This window comes from Sinocyclocheilus grahami, unplaced genomic scaffold (genome assembly GCF_001515645.1).
Source record: "Sinocyclocheilus grahami isolate Dianchi unplaced genomic scaffold, SAMN03320097.WGS_v1.1 scaffold367.1, whole genome shotgun sequence".
Taxonomy (NCBI): Eukaryota; Metazoa; Chordata; class Actinopteri; order Cypriniformes; family Cyprinidae; genus Sinocyclocheilus; species Sinocyclocheilus grahami.
The window spans coordinates 121,561-142,456 of NW_015505546.1; the positions used below are offsets into that span (position 1 = coordinate 121,561).

The following is a 20,896-nucleotide window of genomic DNA, read 5'->3' on the forward strand; positions in this document are numbered from 1 at the left end:
CAGAGTCTAGACAGGTCTTTCTTCTGTGTAGACCAGCAGTTCTTAAAGTGATAGGGGGTCCAAGAAATAATATAGCCTTAATATTGCTATAGCCTAAAGTATTTCCAGACTGTAAAGTTGTTGTTTTTATCATGATACATTGGCCTACTGTGATTTATTCCAAAGTGATTTATATGAATTTAATGTAAAATAATCTAACTTAAGCCTTTTAAAAAACGAGTATTCCCTGTGGTTCATGTTTGCGACATGCACCAGAAAGATGCTCAGCTGATGCAAAGAATAGAATTTATATCTGCACAGAAGAAAGCCCTGTCTAGACAATGCCCCACAAGGTACGAGTTGTGTCGAGCTATTCATTTGACGGTTTGTTTGATGAAAAAAAAGATTAAATGTAGTTGCAATAAATGCGTTAAGAATCCATACAACTGCAGCATCGGAGGACTATTATTTTGCTGCAGGAGAACTGATGATGGCATGGTTTGATCTTCGGCTGACCAATCAGCAGAAAGGGGCATTTAATTCCCACCCACATGTAGAAATCAAATATTCAAGCTGTTTATTATTTTTTTCCACCCATGAACGGAAAACGAAAATTTAAGCTGAAGGAGCTGTTTTCTAATTTTTCTACTTTCACTATTAAATTAAAAAACGAATGATCGAATGATACACGGATTTAGTTACCCTCAGAGCTTCCTCCTCCTGATGAACATAAAAGAAGATATTGTGAAGAATGTGGTATGACTATTGACTATGGAAGTCATGGGGACCAGAAACGGTTTGGTTACCCGTATTCTTCAAAATATCTTCTTTTGTGTTCAGCAGAAGAAAGAAATGCATACAGGTTTGGAACAACTTGAGGGTGAGTAAATGGTGACAGAATTTTCGTTTTTGGCTAAACTATCCATATAAAGTAAGTCTTTTGATTTGACATTCCTGATAGCACACGTACATCACGGAGACGTCTGCATTTACATCTGCAAGACGTATTTTTTAGAGTGTTTGCTCATCTCCAATAGGTCTATAGGACGTTTCCTATCGGCTGTCAAATAGACGTTTAGAAAATGTCTTTAAGATGTTTATGATTTAGAATGATTGAAAAACTGATGTTTATCAGATGTTTGTACTAGAGCCCGATCGATATAATCTTTGGCCGATATTAAACATTTTTTACAGAACATATAATGCAGATAAAATGCTTGAAATGGTGTAATAACTTAGTTTGTCCAGCAGAGCGAGCTCCATTGTTTGCTACTGGTGACCTGGATGAAACGCTTTAAAGCTTAAGTCTATGGAAAACCATAAAAAATTTGAACGGCCATATTTCCATAACGGCGCGGCAAATCTGCACCAAATTCGGGGGATCCCTTCAGCTCAAGGAACCCTCTCGAACGCGAATCGAGTACGTCTAGAGGCCCGCTTTCGAATGAGACCACACCCGCGTCGATAGATAGGGTTCGGGAGTTATGGGTGGTTAAATTCGCGGTCCAGCGGTGACCAATCAATCGATCCTGGGGGGGAGAGGGCTCATCGAGCTGAAGGGATCCCCCGAATTTGGTGGAGATCCGCCGGCGCGTTCGCTAGATAGTGACACCAGTCAACACTTTCCCTTCAGTAAGGACTTGTTCAGGCAGCAGCATTCAAGCGTTGTCTTATTCGACCGTAAGTGCCCTGCGAAGTGGACTTCACATGAAATTCCGCCATGATTCCAGTTCCAAGGGAACATACACGTTACATTCAAAGGGCATTAAAGTGCGCGAGACGTGAATATATTGTATTTATTTACAGAGGTATATTATTTCACACTTCTCTAGTAAGTTTCGTCTGTGTGTGAAGACAGTAGCGCAAATCCGTGAATGAATGTTTCGAAGTGAAATAAACTTTAACAGAATAAAGTTGAATGGAATTGAATTAAAGTTGAATAAACTTCAACTTTACTGTTCAGTGCATTGATGTCAGACTCATTTTGGATAATAAAGTTTATTGTTAAATGCCCTGCCTCCATTACGTATCTCTGTCACGTCATTATTGGTGTTTATCACCACATTTGAGTGATCATTGCAAAAAATGTGTTTATGTATATATATTCTGTTTATGGATATACTGTATTCTATATATAGTCCCAGTCAAATGTGTGGACACACGAATGGGAAAGTGTCCAAAATTTTGACTGGTACTGTACTATAATATACACAAAGAATATCGGCCGATATATCTGATATCTGCCTTTTTTTACTCCCTAATATCGGTATCGGCCCCAAAAAACCCATATCGGTCGGGCTCTAGTTTGTACACAGCATATGCTCTCCAGGGGTCCATTCTTTGTACATGGATTACTCAGCTGGATTTTATTGTTGACGATTTGACATGATCCAGGATTGTTTCTAAAAAGTAAAATTTAGGACTATAGCAAATAAGCAATAGACTGTTCAATATGTTGATTGTTTCGATATTGGATGCCTTAATACACTGTGAGTCTCAGGTGCTTTTCCACTGGACAGTACCAGTGAATTTGGGTGAGCCAGAGAACTTTGGGTAGCTTCCATGAAAATGACAGGTATAGCACAAACAAGTTTGATGTATGTCCCATGAGGACACCTGCGCCTGATGAGAGGGTGGAATAAAGGTTATTTTAAAAAAAGCTTTGTTTCTTTGTTCAATTAAAATTTTTTTTTTAATTATTTCGAAAATAATTCAAATGTTGCGTAATCTATAAAAATAGACATGGTCAATTTTACTTACTGAGAGATTTATTCATGATAATTTTATTGCAGTCATACACACATTACGTATAGTTTGTCAGAGCCGTGCATTCATTTGAGCGGTGGGATTTTATACGGATTGGTCTGGATACATGGCAGGAGATGCAGCTGCTTCTCAGATCTCAAAATGCTTTTATGATGCACAGTTCATTTAAACACAGTTATGTTTTAAGATGGATCTTATAGATTAAGAAACTTTGATTAATGCTGCTACGTATAACAGATCCACTTTAAAATTAAATGAATTGCTAATTACAATACTCTTGACATTGAAAAATACAAAGCCTGCACAAAAAAAAAAAAAAATTGGGACTCATTTAAAAAACATTAACACATTTAATTTATCAATTAGGTCTTTTATGTCATTTTACTCGTTAGACTGTTTGTTTGATCTTAATTATATGATGTCATTACGTTGCTGTCTTGCCGCCAGCCAATCACTGCGTTGCTGATCATGGGTTTGAGCAGTTGGGGAAAGTTACTTTTAAAAGTAATGCATTACAATATTGCGTTACTCCATAAAAAAAGCAACTAATTACGTTACTTAGTTACTTTTTATGGAAAGTAATGTGTTACGTTACTTTTGCGTTACTTTTTAAATCTGAACATGGCTTGCTTGTTTGTTTTTAAAATAAAAAAAGTTCTATTTTTGGCAAATATAAAAGCCTTTTCACACCAAAAGTGAAATGAATAAGCCTCAGGCTGAAGGGAAAGTACATTTACATCCGTACAGTAGAATGCAGAAGAAGACATTTCAACACACTTCAGCAATAAAAAAAGACACACAAATGTTTGTCTAGACTCTAGAGTAATTGTTTGCTTATTAGTACAGTTGAACTGGATCATCGAAGGTCAGAAGCAAAGACATTGCTTAATAGAATGGGATTAAATACATAAAGGATATTTGTGTTGTTTAACATTGAATTATTGCAGGTTTGCATCATATTCTGAGATGCATTATTTGTATTCATTTTGAGGAATACTGAATCTGTGTTTTGAGTGAGATGAATTAATGCATATTCCTATTTATTTTAGAACTACAGTAACATCTTCTGATTTCTCTCAACATGGGGACAGGAGAGCTTTCAATCAATAAATTGACAAAAAAAAAAAAAGTAACTTGCGTTACTTACTTGAAAAAGTAACTCTGATATTCTCTTGTAAATTAAAAAGTAATGAGTTACTTTACTAGTTACTTGGAAAAAGTAATCTGATTACATAACTTGCGTTACTTGTAATGCGTCCAACACTGGTTTTGAGTATCGATATATCTGCCCTTTCCAATGAACATGTCAACAATCTCAGACAACGTAATCCAGATATTTTATACAAATCTGCTAAATTGTTTGAAGAACCAAATTAGCCAGAGATCAGTTATCATGATTAAAACATCTGGCATCTGTCGAATCATCTCAGATGTATTAAGCAAGGTACGAAGAACGGACCCCAGATGAAGTGATCTTTAACAGATGTCTTGCAGACATTTGTGTTCTATCTGGGATTATTACAAAATGTACTTTATAAAAAATGTGTCTAAGCATTAAGAAACAGTCATGAAAGTGTACTCTCTTTTTTTTTTTTAAGTGCACTTAAATGGCCTTTTATTACCTGAAAGGACAGTTTTTTGTTTACTAGATTTGGAGTACACATTCAATACAATTAAGTGCACTTTGTTTTTCACAAGTGCTATGCATCTCACTGGTTTTATTTAGTATCAATTAATATTATTTTATTACTATTGAAATACTATAAATAATAGTTACACTGATAAGTGAGATTACCGCATTACTGTGGCCTACAAATACAACATTACAAACTATGGTGGATGTATGTGAAATATTGTATGTCATATACTGCTGCAATTTTTATTTTTTTTTTACAGTGAAACCCCTAATGAGGTTGCAGATAAACCGAATCTCACTTGGCTCGATGCTGCTCAGGTGAACATCTCCCTTAAATCATGCTGTTGTTATTTCACATACATTTCTTGTAATCAAGTCATTGACTTTTCTGATTCTTTAAGATTGTTCTTGAAGAGGCTGGGCGGCCCATGCACATCAAGGAGATCAAGCAACGGATCATTGATCGTGGACTGGTGCAGTCAAAGTAAAGAAGTTATTTTAAAACTATTCAAATTTCCTTCGGCTTATATCTTCAAAATTACAACGGCCTGCACAAATGTAAAGATATGCACTGTTTCTCTTACGGTTTCACAGTGCAAAGTCAAGCCTTGAGGCGGTCATGTATCGAGAGGTGAGACTCGCAGTCTGGCCCAGGTTTATTTATGATGCTGTCATGCTGTTACCTGTCAGTCATGTGCCATATTTACTTTGTTTTCCATTCAGTACCAGCAATGTGTTTAATTTAGTGCATGATTTCATTTGTATTTGTCTATCATAATTACATTCATTAAAGTTTTAGAATGACTAACATAGGATAAAAGGGTGAAGTCAGAGCAGTCTGTCGCTAAGAGAGTCTAAATGAGAAGTAGCCTGCAGCATTTGCTTTAGTTTTACGGTGTGTTACAGACACAGAAAGGGAGCAGACGCTTCAAGAGGATTGAAAGCAGAAATGGAGTTTTTGCCCTGTTGGTAAGTCAATAAGCACATGTCAGTTAGCTGTCAGTGTTTAGAAATACTTTGTATTAGGATGAAACTTACTTAAGCACCACATTTTGTTCTTGTTTTTTTTTTTTTTTTGCTGTTGCTTTTTAGAAATCTGTCCAATCATCATTTTCTTTTTTTGTACTGTATATGTTGTTTGGAGTCCGCATCAAACAATGACAAACATGATCATCTCAATTTATATTTGATGTTATTTTAACTTCAAAGGTGAAGTGTGTGTTTTGCCAGTTGTTAAACATTTATTTTCATGAAAGAAATATTGGCCCACACTCCATTGGATCAACTAGATGTTGACATATTGGACCACAAAAACCAACAGAACTGCTATGTGTATACTCTTCATGAAGTTAATTTATATTGGTCTTACTTTGAACATCATACTCAAAAGACACACTTCACTTTTAAATCGATTCCAGCAATTTAATTGCCTAACACCCATTTGAAGCTGTAATAAACCGTTCTGCTTTTTTTCCAATCTGACAAAAAGCTCTGCTGTATTTATGTGTGTAAAACTCTTTGATTATTTGTAACTCGCATATGCAGACTGATGAAGAGAGACAGCATGCATTGCAGGCATTCTCTGCCCAGTCGACCTTCTCAAGTTCGGGCTCCGGCTCGTCCCTGGGACCCCTGCCTTCCCCAACGAGCCACACTGAGTCCAGGCCTAAGGTCAGGAAGGGTAATCGCAAGAACCAAAATGAGAAGTATCGGCTGAAGTACATGCGTCTGCGCAAGGCTGCCCGTGCCATGATATTTGTAAGTAAAAGTTAAGCCTACTTTAGACATTATTATGGTAACCGTTCTTGAATTGGTGCCCTTTGACTCACAGGAAAATGCAGCACTATATGATGAGATTGCTCACCTGGAAGAGACGTTTGTCCGGGCAAAAGAAGAAAGGAGGTACATCCACACTCGGTTATCTTTATTACAAAATATACTTGATTGAAAATGAAAATTTTAATTATGCTGTACTGAAACTCAGAGGAGCTGTTTAGTCCAGTTTTGTATTGGATATATGTTTTCTTTCCTAAATTCTTCATACATTCATACATACTTTACAAAAGTCCTTGTTTTGTTTTTTTGTTTTTTTTCCAAAAGAAACTAATAATTTTATTCTGCGAGGAGGCAATAAAGTGAATAAACGTGACGGTGAAGACGTTTATAATGTTACAAAATATTTCTGTTCGAAATAAATGCTGTTGTTTTGAACTCTCTCCTGAAAAAAAAAAATGTATCACAGTTCCCACACAAATATTAAAATGTACAACTGTGTCCAACATGGATAACAATAGGAAATGTTTCTTGAGCACCAAATCAGCATATTAGAATGATTTCTTTATATCAGAACGATTTCATTTGATAATGAAGACTGGAGTATAATGGCTGCTGAAAATTTAGCATTGCCATCACAGGAATAAATTACATTTAAAAATGTATATATATTAAAATTTAGAACAGTTATTTTAAATTGTATCAATATTTCACAACATTGCTGTTATTTTCTGTATTTTTGGTCACATAAATGCAGCCTTGTTGAGCAGAAGAGACTTATTTTGAAAACGATAACAATAGTTTATATATAATTTAAACCAAAAAGCCTGTATTACCTTAAATGATTAAAGGTTCATAATAGCTTATAATAATAATAATAATAATAATAATAAAGGCTTAAATGGTACTGTTTTAGTATGATTTGTCAACCAGATCAAATATGTAAAAATAATTAGTAATCCTAATAACCATTAGTTGCATTCCCGACTCCTAAGATATAGCCACTTATGTTCTCACCCTGTTTCTCCAGATTCCTGCTGAAGTCTTTGTTGCAGTATCAGTCTCTGGCTGAAGGAGAGTCTGTCCCGACTCCCAGCTGCAGCACACATCCACCGGTCACGTTGAGCTCCAGCACAGCAGGGGGCACTGCTCTACCAGGGAGTCACAGCCAGGCCACTGGACTCTCAGGACCTGAAGACAGCCTTTTGAAGAGACCCAAAAAAGAAAGAAAGGATAGGGGAAGAGAGAACAGCAGGGAAGAACGTGAGTGTTTTCTACAATATATCTGTCTGTATTTTGAGACTGCACATTCAATAGTCACTCAGTGTTACTTAAGGTTTATTTGCTCAACTCTTAGTCATGAAGAAGATTTGTAAGAAAAGGAGGGTTGTGGAAGGAGGACTGCGCAAGCTCGTGCAGCCCATCTCGCTGGATTCTTCCGGGAGGCCGGTCTTTCCCATCGTGCTTGGCGGACTCACTGTGTACAGCCTAGGGGAGGTCAGAAAGTCATCCAGCTCTAATGTAATATTGTAAAGGTCATAACTGTTGTTTTCTTCACAGTGAGGCAGCAGGTTTTTAAGAGTGAAATGTTTTGTTACTGATGCTCATAAGTTTGTGTTTTTAATCGTAGATCATCACAGACAGGGCTCTGTTTCATGACGAAACTGCTATCTATCCCGTGGGGTTCTGCAGCACGAGAGTTTTCGCCAGCATGAAGAACCCTGATCTGAAGTGCCTCTACACCTGCCAAATCAAAGATGGTGGTCAAGGACCACAGGTGCACAATTATGCATATGCATACTTACGGATAGTTGACCTGATGTAGACACATCCTGCAGTTTGACATACCATATTCCATTTAAAGGGGTCATATGATGCGATTTCAAGTTTTCCTTTCTCTTTGGAGTGTTACAAGCTGATTGTGCATAGATAAGATCCCTGAAGTTGCAAAGACTAAAGTTTCAAAACCAAAGAGATATTCTTTCTCAAAGTTAAGACTCTGCCACGCCCCCCTAAAACAGCTCGTTCTAACACATATCTACCTCACTATGTGGAAATATTAGCATAATGCCACCCAAATGTGCACGCAAAGAAAGAAGGCGTGGTTTCAGTTACCGCAGTTAGTGTTGAAGCAGCATGTCAGGGAGACGCTGTGTGTTTCTAGGCGAAAGCAAAAGCACTTTATTTGGCCTTCCGAAAGTAGATGCATTTAGGAATCTTTAAGATTACTTACAACAGAACAGCAATGCATTTTATGGACGACCATTTCGTGAACCTAGGAGAGGAGGTAATTCTGACTTTGCTATGATAATCTGGCACTTCTGAATCAGCTACTGTTTTGTTATTAGTTTTAAGTATTTTCTATTGACTGTTCAAATGCGGAGTTTTGCACATCGTATGTGTGTGTGTGAGAGAGAGAGAGCGAGAGCGCGAGAGAGAGGGGGGGTCACATCACAGTGGAGTCAGCTGTCTTAACCGTGGCTTGTATACTGCAAACACATACCAGCTTCATCACTGTGTCTGTCACGCGACTCTGTTCCCTTTTCGGGCTCTGTCTTTACATTTATTTTGAAAGATGAAGCTGGCGATTATGGTAAGGGGCGTTACATTTCCAACGAGTGCTTGCGGTGTTCGGCCAATCACAATGCACTGGGTCAGCTGGCCAATCAGAGCAGACTGCGCTTGTCGGAAGGAGGGACTTTGTAGAAAACGAAGCGTTTGAGAGAGACGGGGCATAGAGGACCTACAATAATGTACAGTATGTGAAAAATAATGTGTTTTTTGAACATTAAAGCATGTCAACATATTCTGTTACACCAAATACACAAAATAATGATCTTTAAAAAAGCATCATATGACCGCTTTAAAACATCAGTGCTTGTACTTCTGTAATTATGGCAGTAAAAGTGGTGAAATAACCCTGGTTATGAAGTTGTCTGTAAACCCTTACAGCAGAAATTGACTATTGGAGCTAAACAGAAACTTCAATCTTTTTTGTTCTTGTAATATTTAGTTTGAGATTGCACCAGAGGATGATCCACAGAACGCAATAGTGGGCTCATCAGCCCTCACCTGCCACGCAAACCTGCTCAAAGCCATTGCTGCCCGAAGGTAAAGTCCTGTAGATTTACTTAAGACACTCTGTGATGCTATTTTCATGATAATTAAGCAAATGTTTCACCAGAAACCTCAACAGGATTTTCTTTCTGTTTGTTTGTTTGTTTGTTTGCAGTTTCCCCCACACCCATTTAAAAATTCACAGTATACATTTCCTATATTTTAAAATGATCCTGCATTAACCCCACCCCCTTATTTTAAGTCCAGATGAATGTTACCTGGGAATGTTTTTTGATTAACCCTGTAACCACTTCACTATTTGTACTACACAGAATATGTTCCCAAACTGATCATGATTTTTCTTATTCTAGGGGTAAACCATTGACCAATATTGTCCCATCTGGAGCAGACTTTTTTGGTTTTTCTCACCCCACCATTCAGAACCTGATCCAGAGCTGTCCTGGGGCCCGCAAATGCAGCAAGTGAGTAGCATTCGTTTTTATTCTACACGGCACAATAATGTGATCATCTTTTTTTAAATGTATTATTTTATTTTATTTTTTTAGAAAAAGACCCTGTCCCAAATGGCACACTTGTGGACTTAACAGACACACGCACGTGACTAATTTATTATTCATAACTCGAAAACTGGCTAGTGTGTTCATATGTGTTACCAGACATGGTTGATTTTTTTCCCCCTTTAAATATATGCAACCTATATATATATATATATATATATATATATATATATACACATTCATATAGATAGATAGATCTGCAGTTTAGAACTGTTTCTGCAGATTGTTTAGTCTGCGATTTCAACAGAGAGGAAAATCGTGGAGAAAAAAACATGATTGGGCTAGTTTTCATTAGAAATTGGGCTGGTTTTTGCTTTGCAGACCTGGCAACCAGTGAAAAGCGAGAGGAAAGTGACGTGTGGCCAAGTATGGTAACCCATACTTGGAATTTGTGCTCTGCATGTAACCCATCCAAGTGCATACACAGCAGTGAATAGTGAACAAACACGCACACCGTGAACACACACCTGGAGCAGTGGGCAGCCATTTTTGCTGCGGCACCCGGGGAGCAGTTAGGGGTTCAGTGCCTTGATCAAGGGCAGTGATGGGCAAACTTGGCCATTCCAGGCCACTTTCCTGCAGAGATTTGGTCCAATCCTGATAAAACTCACCTTCCTGTAGCCTTCTAGTAGTCTTGAAGACAATGATTAGCTGGTTCAGGTGTATTTGATTAGAGTTGGAGCTAAACTCTGAAGGAAAGTGACCTGGAAGGGCCAAGTTTGCCCACCCCTGCTCAAGGGTCTCACCTCAGTCATGGTATTGAGGGTATAAGAGAGCGCTGTACATTCACTGCCTCCACCTACAATCCCTGCTGACATTGAACCCACAACCTTTGGGTTACAAGTCTGACAGTCTAACCATGAGGCCACGACTTCCCCTGAGACCAGGCCTGGGACTTTACATTGTGGTTTAGTTTGTTTATGGAGCAGTCTGCAGTGAGGCAGCTGCCGCTTACTTTGGTTTTGTTATTAAAGTTAAGTTTGCTGGTTCCCACTTTCTTATTCCCAGAGTCTGGAGTCTTGGTCGCGACCCAGGGTTTGAAAACCTGTGTTTTAGATTATAACAATGATCATAACTAGTGTTGTCAAAAGTACTGATGTCGGTACTGAAATATAAAAAATGTGATGATATCAGCATTTGCTGCTAGCATTTTGAGCACTGTTGAGCAGATTCTTGAACCGCTCTGATTGGCCATTGTGCTCTCGTGCTCAACTGATATGTCTGTGATTGGGTACAATGATCTTCGCTGCACGCTCTTCACCGAGCGCTTACACAGATACACACAGAAGTGTCTGAAAGCCGCGTCTATCAGCGGATCCGTCTGTGAGCAGATATATTAGGGATCCGCTGATAGATTAGTTGACAACACTAATCATAACAATTTATTAATGACAATATTAATTAAGTATCTATTTGCCTCTCTACTTCAGTTATCAGTGGGTGCGTTTTGAGGTTTGTCGGCCTGGTGACGGACAGGTGGCACATGGCCTTTCGGAAGATGATGCATCTGTGAACTTTGAGTCCTTTCAGCAAGTGCAAAGCTGTGAGGAGAGCCTGACCAGTCAGAACCTTACAACAGAACACAGCAGCACAGGTCAGACAATTACCACAAACCACAACAAAAGAGTTTTGCATAATTATATCATTGCTGTTTCTCAAGTCACATTTATTTATATAGTTCTTTTTACAATACCGATAGTTTCAAAGCAGCTTCACATTAATAAACAGAAAAGTAACAGTATTAATGTTGCATAGGTCATTAATTATGAATCAAGCTGTTCAATTCAGGTATAAGCAGCTCTACAGAAGACAGCTGTGTCATTATCCAGCTCAATTATGTGTTCATCCAATAGTGCCATTAATTCAAAAATATCACTGAGTATTAATTGTCTTTTAAACCCCAGGTTTAAATGCTGAAGCAGATTGTAACCATTATAATTAAACTGATGGGCTTTATGAAGGATATAAATACATTTTGTTTCTTTTACAGTGCGTCCACAACAGCCTAACATCTCGTCTCACCTTCTGAGCTCAGCAGCGCTGCAGACTGCTGTAACGTCTCTCTCCAAAACTTGAGCTTATTCTAACACCTTTGTCTGACAGTTTCAAAGTGATTCATATCCAGATGGGTCCTGTTTATAGATGCGCAACCTCATTATAATTAAGCCTATCATATCATTCATTATGTGGCACTCAGATCTGCAATATGAAACAAATAATGCTGGTTAAACTGGATGCATCCCTGCATGCCGCAGTATGGAGTATGGCTTTTAGACTATTTTTACATAACAAAGCAAAATCCTTGTCAGGTCTGTTGTTATTCTTTGTACTGTTAATGTGTGTTATCAAAGTGTGATCCTAGTCTTTACTGTGAAATACTTCAGATAAAACAGACATAAAATGGTGGATTAAATCAGCCCTTAAGCTTTTAGTGTTAAAGTTTAAGATTTCAACTTGTTTTGCCAGTTCTGTAGAGCTCAAAGGCTCCTTCAGAAGCTACACAATACAATAAGCAAAGCCCTTACGGCTTTCATCTTTCATTATGTGGGTCATTCCATGCATGTGATGAGAAGGCTTTGTACCGTGAGAACAGTTCTCCTCGAATAACAGAAATTTTGTCATTCCACCTCTATTGGTATTTGTAATGCAATGTCATTCTGTGCTAAATGTAATATTTCAGAATATATTAAACGATTGAAGTTTCACACCCTGACAGACATGCTTTTATCTTGTGGGAATGAGAAGAAAATGTATTATAATCTTTCGAGGTTAAAATACCTCAGACAACCACTAAATGTCACTGTAGAGCTGTGAAAAACATGACTTCACATCATGCACCTCACTGACAGTATCTACAGCACAAAGGCTCACACACCAAATGCTTATTAAATAGAAGATAAATGTGCCTTATAAATCCATTTCACGAAGAGTTCATATTTTGTGTGTTATGTCTGCATCAGTTGTACATTTTTGGCAGTTGCTTCACATCTTGATGTTGTTTTAACAGCTTTGAACGCTTCATTTTTAGTCACTCTTAATATTTTTAATGCTTTTTTTTCCTGGTCTTATTTTTCAATTACTTAGCATTTTACATTGCCTAAGACAAAAAAAAACGTGCTCTGCCTCTGAGGACACTTTCCTTTTCGTAACTCTCTTCCTACTGCACTGACCTTCCCGAAAGCCTTAGAGGTTAGAAAACACTGACTGAGTTCACAGATATGTTTTTGTGATCATATCATTCTTCATTACTATTCTGTAGTTGACTATACGTGTTACTTTCAGGGTTTGAATTGAACATTTTCACTCACCAGCCTATTTGGCTAATACATTTACTGCCCTGTTGAAATAACAGCATATGCTATTTAGGTATGTTTTGATGCTGGTTTAAGCTGGTCCTTTGCTGGTTTAAACTGGTCCTTTGCCCGCACATGACCAGCATAAACCAGCAAAGGACCAGTTTAAACCAGCAAAGGACCAGCATAACCCAGCACATGACCAGCAAAGGACCAGTTTAAACCAGCAAAGGGCCAGCATAACCCAGCAAAGGACCAGTTTAAACCAGCAACGGACCAGCATAAACCTGCAAAAGACCAGCTTAAACCAGCATCCCAGCGTCAAAACATACCTAACCAGCATATGCTGGTTTTTTCAACAGGGTGGTCATTTTGAACTTATGCTAGACCAGATTTTCGAAAGCACGGCTTAGATTTAAATAGTTTGATTCTGAATCATTGAATGGCTTTCTGTTGTACAATAAATCCTTGTTTGCAGATACTGCAGGTATCGCACATAAGATGCGTCATTCTGTACTCTCGTTCAAAGGCAATTGAGGATTTTGAACAGCTTTTGGAGTTGTAGCAGGGTGCTGTCGGCAGATGCAAAGTGGTGCATTGTTACACAGAAAAGCATTTTAAAGATGTAGACCCTCTTTATGCTTTGTTTTGCTGATCTAGCTCCTGGTTCAAAGACATCATTTATTAATCATATCTCACAAAACTGGCTAGTGTGTTCATATGTGTTACCAGACATGGTTGATTTTTCACCTGCTTTTGTTCGTTTCAAACCCTGGATACTTTCCTGTCACTCAGATGAAGCTGTTGTCACTGTGGTTTGCCACATCGTTGTCTCTTTAAGGGCACCTAACCGAAAAGCTCATGTCACTGTGACCTCACCCTGTTAAAGACAATTGACAGCTAAGACAGGAAAGAGACTCATTCAGATGCTGACCTGCTGGTCTTGAGTACAATGCAGTCAATGAGGGGAGGGCTGGGTATCCTGAGGAATGGCAGGTGTGGAGGGAGGGGGTCCCAGCTTCATTACTGTCTTTGTGAGTGTGACAGTGTGCTCACTTATGTGTTTTAAGAGGACTGGACTTCCTACATTTCCTCACGGACGGGTGGGAACAGGAAAGCAAGAATTATATCCGCCCATTCCCTGTCTGTAAGAGGTCAAAGTTCTCATTTGTCACTCACGAGTCTGGCACTCTCACTCTCTGCTGACCTCTGACTCACGTTCCCTATACACTAATATAATGCACGTCAGTACACGCTTTATAGCTTTATCCTCCACCTGGGTTAGTGAATCACTATCACTAGTTTGGACCAACTTGCAAAAACAAATGCATAAGTAGTGCTTTTTTTTACCATTTCACAAAGTGTTAGACCATTTTACTGTTAACTTGATTTTGTGATAAAATCAAGTACAATAATAATAAAAACGTGAAATCAGCGGTTTAAAGTATATAAGTGATAGTACTGTATAACTCTGTACTTCACTTGAGTTCTGTTAAAACCAAATACTTATACTCATTTACATTTGCAAGGAAATATAACTATACGTTTTACTCCGTTACAATTTTATGTAGACTTAAAAATAAAAAGTGCATAAGTCATCCTGATTTAAATCTTTCTGTGATTTCAAAAATGTCTTTGATGTAAAAAGATTGTTTTCTTGTATTTAAACGGGCAATTACATTTTTCAGTGTAAATACTGAGAATTTATTAATTTAGATATATATATAGGTAGATCGTAAAATTAAATGTGGACTATTTTTGCCTTGGATACTTTTTTGTAATTTAACAAATACAATTTCTCTACTTTTTACACTCCCGTGTAAAATGCAGCATGAGAACTTTAAGGAGCATATTTGAATGATGAATCTGTAAACAGTTCATTGAATTTAACCATCCAATCAAAATTATTTTGTAAAATCGTACTGTGAAACTAATAAAAAAAATCTGCCCACAAAATGAATGAATTAGCATGCTATAATACTGGAGGTAGTGAACATGAAAGTGAACGCTGACTCACTGACACATACAGTAAACTGCTGTTAGGAGCAGGACGCTCTGTGAACAAGTTTCCTTTTATTGACTTCACACAGCTTACCAAATGGCAATTAGACAATAAGCGTCAGTAATACAGAACAAGATTACCAAACACACACACACCCCGATATACCAATTGCACATACACGCACAGAAACACATGCTTTGGTTGATAAAAGCACTTTAATTAGCCTACAATTCGATCTTGCGGCAAATACCATCTTGAGTGGAAAGAGTGAAAACAGGAAATTAAAATGGCGATTTTTGCAAGGAGTCAGCATACAAAAATGGTGAAAATTGATATGTACAAAATATGTACAATGGTGCTATATACATCCAAGATAAAAATCTTGTACATCTCCAACATGACAGGCAATAATTAGCGAGATTTTAAGGATGTCACCTGGCACTTTTTCAGACGCCGCTGCTATCTTTCTCCATAATTCCTTCAAATGTCAATCACGGACACAACTACACTGTTTTTACACAAGTATCAAAAATTCAGGGAGTTGCGATAATGTGCATGGCTTTGTGGAAATGTATGGCAAACCGTCCACAAACAGTCATACATATACACTTACACGCTCATAAACACACGCACACTTACAATCAAACAAATGTGTACAAAACATGTAGGTGTAAACACGATAAAATACACTTAAGTATCCAGGATTCCAAGAAGTTGAATTGCTGGCCTTAAAAACACTTGCTGTTAACCAGACAGGGTCCGAAATGAACACTCGCCAAGTGCAAAATGTGCATAAAATGGCTTTGGGGTAAATAAAGTGAATGTTGAAATGAATGTTTTAAATTGAATTATACAAATGATAATCTCATCCTCACTGATGTAAATCACGTGAGTGATTAAAAATCAAACAGTCTACTAAATAAGTCCATAACTTATTTGGAAATTATGATTAATGACCAGAATTTTGTGATGTCATATTTTTTATGTCTGAGTTTACCCACCATTGACAAGTGTGTTAAAATTTTGGACCCTGTCTGTCCGTACAATTTCTTCAGCCTGTGACTGTGCCAATAATTCCCTTCCAAGTTTGAACCCTCTCTGTAATGCAAAGCTCAGAGGTCAAGGTTCACCAGCAGAGGTTGATTAGAAAGAAGAAGTCAGAATCCTTCCCAGTGGTCAAAGTGCGGTCACACCTCCAGTTCCTGGTTCTCTGCATAGTGGAAACGGTTTAGTTTCTCCCGTTCGCGGTTGCAAATGTCCAGCTTGGGCCCGTGGGCTGGTTTTAGGGCTGGAGAGGGCACAGCTGAGGGAGAAAGTGTAAGTTCAATATCTTCACTGCAGAGCACTGGCATGGGCACAGTGGGCACAGAGGTGGGCACTGTTTGGGCAGGAGGCAGCAGGGCCATGCTGTGGTCGAGGTTACGGATGAGAGTGCAGAACTGCCGCTGGTTGTTAATGGCGTTGTCCTCAGGCGCTGAAGTACGTAGCTGCGCTTTGGTCCGGTGGCGGCGGTGCAGGCGGGACAGCAGTAGTGCGCACACAGAGCAGCTGCCTGCCACAAGCAGGGCAAATACACCCACCAACACCATATAAATACTGAACCCACCTCCACCTGGGTCTGACACTGCACCTGAATTGAAAGAGAGGCAGAGAAAGATCATTCCAACACCGTTATACATACTAAAGTTGTTTTATTCACCTTTTTATGTGCCACCATGTTTCAATATTTATGCTCCTAACCTTGGCAATGGAGTTCATGACATGGATTCTTCAGGCTCAGGCACTCATTTCCAAAGTAACCCTCAGGACAGGTGCACTTGTAGCCTTCTTCTGTACTACGGCATGGTACCCCCTTCGGGCAGGGGTTGGGATTACAAAGATCCAGTTCCACCTAAGGTATAAAACCGTGATTTAATTTTACTGTCTATTAAAATATGGACGCTGATAAATTCAGAAGCTATGCATAAGTCACAATCTTACAAAATAGAGCTGCATTTCCATGCTATATTAGTGTTTGCAAGGCAGCAAAATAATATTGGTCAAGTTTTAGGCGTAGCTATAGATGACTAAATAGATGCAAGAATTAAAATGCTAATTAACATTCAGTATGCAAATATATGCAAAAATGAAAGAAAAAAATCACAATTGAGCATGCAAATATGCAGTGTTGTCATCGCTGTCGGTTAGATTTTGAAAGACGAACATTTAAACATTGTAAGAGCTGGAATACACTACACGGCTTTTGCCCTCATTTTTGCAGTCTAGATTGGCTGATGTTACTGGCAGAAAGTCTGCAGATTTTAGGCAGTCAGAGTTGACAGATTTCTCAGAAAATTGTGTTGTGTATGATGGAAACAGGCAGAATTTTCTATTTAGATTCCATCCAGTTTGAATATATTAAATATGTTTGATATTTTGTGCTAATTTTGGAACAGATTTCAAATTTGGAACAGCTCATTATTTTTTTTCACACATCTCCTAGAAATAAGGCACATGTTTCTGCATGGATTTGTAGAGTTCAGAACTATCTGAAAGTCTGGTAAAGTATGATCCTCAGTGGCTTAGCGTATGATGCCTAGTTTTTCTCTGAAACCATTTTCAAAGTCACCCAAGTGTATGAGGCCTAGTGTTTGAAAATATATTCAGATTTGTATTTTTAGTTGTGAAGAGTATGCCAGTCAACAGTACCATGAAAGTCATAAAAGACAGCAAACCTGTGGGTTAAATTAGTAGTTTGTTGTTCTAAACCTGTATGACTCTTTTTCTGTAGAGCACACAAAGAGAATTTAGTACATAAAAAATGTATTTGCTCTTTTCCAAGCAATTAAAAAGAATCTCAAGCTTTAAAGACGAGTCTACAGGATGAGTGAATAATGGCACACTTGTCTTTTTTTAGGTGAACTAGCCCTTTAAAGCACAAAATGAAAACGGACCCTATTTACTTTGATAGCACTCATTACTAGTTTTGTGATGAATAATTAATCCACAGAAAAAAAATATCTTTGTAATCTTTAGTCAAATTCTGAAAATTTGCTTCCCCTCTGGAAATACGTTCCTTTGGGTAGAATGTCCTTAATCACTCCCCTCCAACCACCAATCTGCTACAAGCTAGACAATGTGAGGATGTGCACTAAAATCAAGCATTCTCATTCCATTCTATTTTATTCTGAAATTCGCCACAATTCTGAAGTCTTCACAACTTCCAGTTCATGTGATCGTTAAGCATTCTGAGCTGAAAAAAAATCTAACTGTGGTGAAGAAAAAGCAGCCATCTCTCACCTCACAGTAGGTGCCAGTGTATCCCAGCGGGCAGCTGCAGAACATGCCTCTGTCACCCTGACGCTCCACACACTGCCCTCCATTTACACAAGGGTTGCTGTCACAGGCGTTTACTGCTGTCTGGCACAGTTTACCAGAGAACCCCGGCAAACACACACACTGAGAGTCCTGCACATGGAACACACAGGTTAGCTGTACTGAAGGAGAAACTTCACATCCTCGAGGTGCAAGTAAGCTTATCGAGATGAATCGCATCTTACCTTACAGTGTCCTCCATTCAGACACAAGCCCTGGCAGCTACTGTTCCCTGTTGAATAGATGATATTTAAAATAAATCAATAAATCAAAATCCAACCAAGTGGAAACCTACAAGTTTCACAGAAGAAAGAGACTAGCTAACTACATTCATCAATAAAGTATGAATCTGCAATGACTGTGTGAACAGACTGCGGTGGGAACAAACTCACAACGAGTTCATCCTGAAGTCATTTCCCACCACCACTGAAACTATCATGTTTGATTTAAAGCTAAATTTTTTTTTTTTTTTTGCAAGTTCTGTGAAAACCACATCTAATACTCACGGATGTCACAGTTTGGTCCCGACCAACCGGGAAGGCAGTCACACAAATATCCTCCAATCAGATTACGGCAGGAACGGGCATTGACACACAGGCCAGTCTCACATTCATTAGTGTCTAAGGAAGAGGAAAGAAGCACAGTGATAAAGTGAGGCTATATTTAGCACACTTCCATACTACTATATCTGCAGTACATAATACGTTTAATTGGCATCGTATGTAAATTTTATGAAACGCAATACCCAGATGACCTTCTTTATTTGCCACAATGTGCAGTATACGCCAGAACATAATGAGCCGGGTACAGTGTATCCCACACTGCCATGCACTCGACTTGACCTCCAATTTCCAGTAGAACTAATGAAGTGAAAGTAATATCCACCACAAATTTTAACATCTTTTTCTGGACTGACAATAGTTATTTAAGACATTTTATTTAAGACTGGATGCAAAATAACAATTTTTATTTCCAATATGACGTTACCATGGTTAAAGGATGTGGTTTGTACGAACTGAAGTGAAATTCAATAAAGAATTGCATGATAATTATAATTCATTAACAGAAGAAATAGTTAATTAGCCAAACGTGTTGCTAAAATAACGAAATCAAAAATCATTTGCTTGCCAAATTAACAAAAATTTTAATTAATGTGCAGTCAAAGCAATCAACATGGCTCATCCAATCAAATTTTAGACTAAGAATTGTTTTATAATATAAACTACCTTTGAAAGGTTTGGGTTCGTTAAGATTTTTTAATGTTTTTAAAAGAAGTCTCTTATGCTCACCAAGGCTGCATTTATTTGATTCTGCATAATTAAGGGCGTGGCCACTTGAGTGACAGGTGAATTGGCGCTGCTGTCACCACCGTCGAGCTAGGTGGGCGTGGTTTCAGCAACCTGCTCCCGCCTCTTTGCTCATTTTCGATTATACGGGAATGACGCGCGGTGACGCGCTGCCAAGATGGCGATGGCCCGCTCCGCCCACTTTGAGCTTCAAAAATGCTCTTAGTCTTCGGAAATCTACGGGTGACATCACGGACACTACGTCCATGTTTTTATACAGTCTACGGTTAAAACACACAACTCACTCTCAAAGACAGATCTCTTTGTGCTGACGCTAACGGCTGTTTTCTGAGGTGTCACTGTGACACATGACTGCATTTCCCAGAGTGTCAACAGTTCAGAGACACTGATACACTCCAGAGAGCCACAGCTGATTTGGGCCTCGGGGCAATGGAGTGTGAGAGAGACTCTCCCAGCAGTCAGCAACATCAGCGATGGATCCAACCACAGGTCCTCTTCATTCAGCAATTAAATCCACTGCACACTGTAGCATGAAATTGTCTGATGTGGTTTAACGGATAATGGTCAGTGGAGCACTGATGCTGCTGAATATTTTCAATGTGGCTTGTGCTGATATGGAATTTATTAACACAAGATGTGTTTACTTTCCCCAGAAAGCTGAGTTTCCCATCTCTGGATATGATTGTTATGATTTGGTGGTTTGAAATGGCAAACATGGTGGTGGTCTCATGGTTTCTGTAATATTTTTGCAGGGTTTCTTATATTTAATTCCTTGGTGCCTTTCTAGTCTATATACCCTTAGAGTGAGGTGAGGAACCCGAGCATAAACAAGAAAGAACAGGTGTTCACATTACAGACAGGTAAAAACAGACTGTGACAAGTTTAGGCAGGTAGAGGCAGGTTTCATCAGGTGAGGCTGTGGATGGGAACGACGTAAGGCCAAGTTAGGCATGTGCGGACATGTATGAACGGCTCAGGACAGCTGAAGCTAGAGTGTTGCTTTTAATACTTACCGAGCTGGCAGGTTCTGCCAGTCCAGAACGGAGGACACAGACACTGGAAACCTTGAGGCGTCTCTTGACACGTGGCCCCACGCCCACAGGGATTAGAGTCACACTGCAACACCACTGCAGACGAAAAGAACATGTTCT

The 20,896-nt window shown here is 38.7% G+C and overlaps 2 protein-coding genes across 5 annotated transcripts in view; one reads left to right on the forward strand and one right to left on the reverse strand.

Moving 5' to 3' along the window:
• tbrg1 (transforming growth factor beta regulator 1) overlaps window positions 1–12,623 on the forward strand; it is a 17,923-nt gene extending 5,300 nt beyond the window's left edge. For 2 of the 4 annotated variants that reach the window (XM_016230279.1, XM_016230278.1), the window contains exons 3-15: window positions 4,642–4,699; window positions 4,783–4,865; window positions 4,976–5,012; window positions 5,288–5,350; window positions 5,927–6,139; window positions 6,213–6,283; window positions 7,185–7,417; window positions 7,512–7,651; window positions 7,785–7,931; window positions 9,168–9,265; window positions 9,583–9,693; window positions 11,220–11,383; window positions 11,780–12,622. In XM_016230279.1, coding sequence (XP_016085765.1) covers window positions 4,642–4,699; window positions 4,783–4,865; window positions 4,976–5,012; window positions 5,288–5,350; window positions 5,927–6,139; window positions 6,213–6,283; window positions 7,185–7,417; window positions 7,512–7,651; window positions 7,785–7,931; window positions 9,168–9,265; window positions 9,583–9,693; window positions 11,220–11,383; window positions 11,780–11,865 — 1,504 coding nt within the window. In that variant the 3' untranslated portion in view covers window positions 11,866–12,622. Of the gene's footprint in view, window positions 1–4,641; window positions 4,700–4,782; window positions 4,866–4,975; window positions 5,013–5,287; window positions 5,351–5,926; window positions 6,140–6,212; window positions 6,284–7,184; window positions 7,418–7,511; window positions 7,652–7,784; window positions 7,932–9,167; window positions 9,266–9,582; window positions 9,694–11,219; window positions 11,384–11,779 lie in introns of all 4 variants that reach the window. The other 2 variants (XM_016230280.1, XM_016230281.1) reach the window with 2 other exon arrangements.
• A 2,520-nt stretch (window positions 12,624–15,143) lies between these two features.
• LOC107549268 (protein jagged-1b) overlaps window positions 15,144–20,896 on the reverse strand; it is a 66,588-nt gene continuing 60,835 nt past the window's right edge. Inside the window, exons 10-14 of the mRNA XM_016230283.1 lie at window positions 18,945–19,058; window positions 18,624–18,670; window positions 18,364–18,531; window positions 16,825–16,975; window positions 15,144–16,714 (exon numbers count right to left, since the gene is read on the reverse strand). Of these exons, the coding sequence (XP_016085769.1) occupies window positions 16,272–16,714; window positions 16,825–16,975; window positions 18,364–18,531; window positions 18,624–18,670; window positions 18,945–19,058 (923 nt within the window). The 3' untranslated portion in view covers window positions 15,144–16,271. The remainder of the gene's footprint in view (window positions 16,715–16,824; window positions 16,976–18,363; window positions 18,532–18,623; window positions 18,671–18,944; window positions 19,059–20,896) is intronic.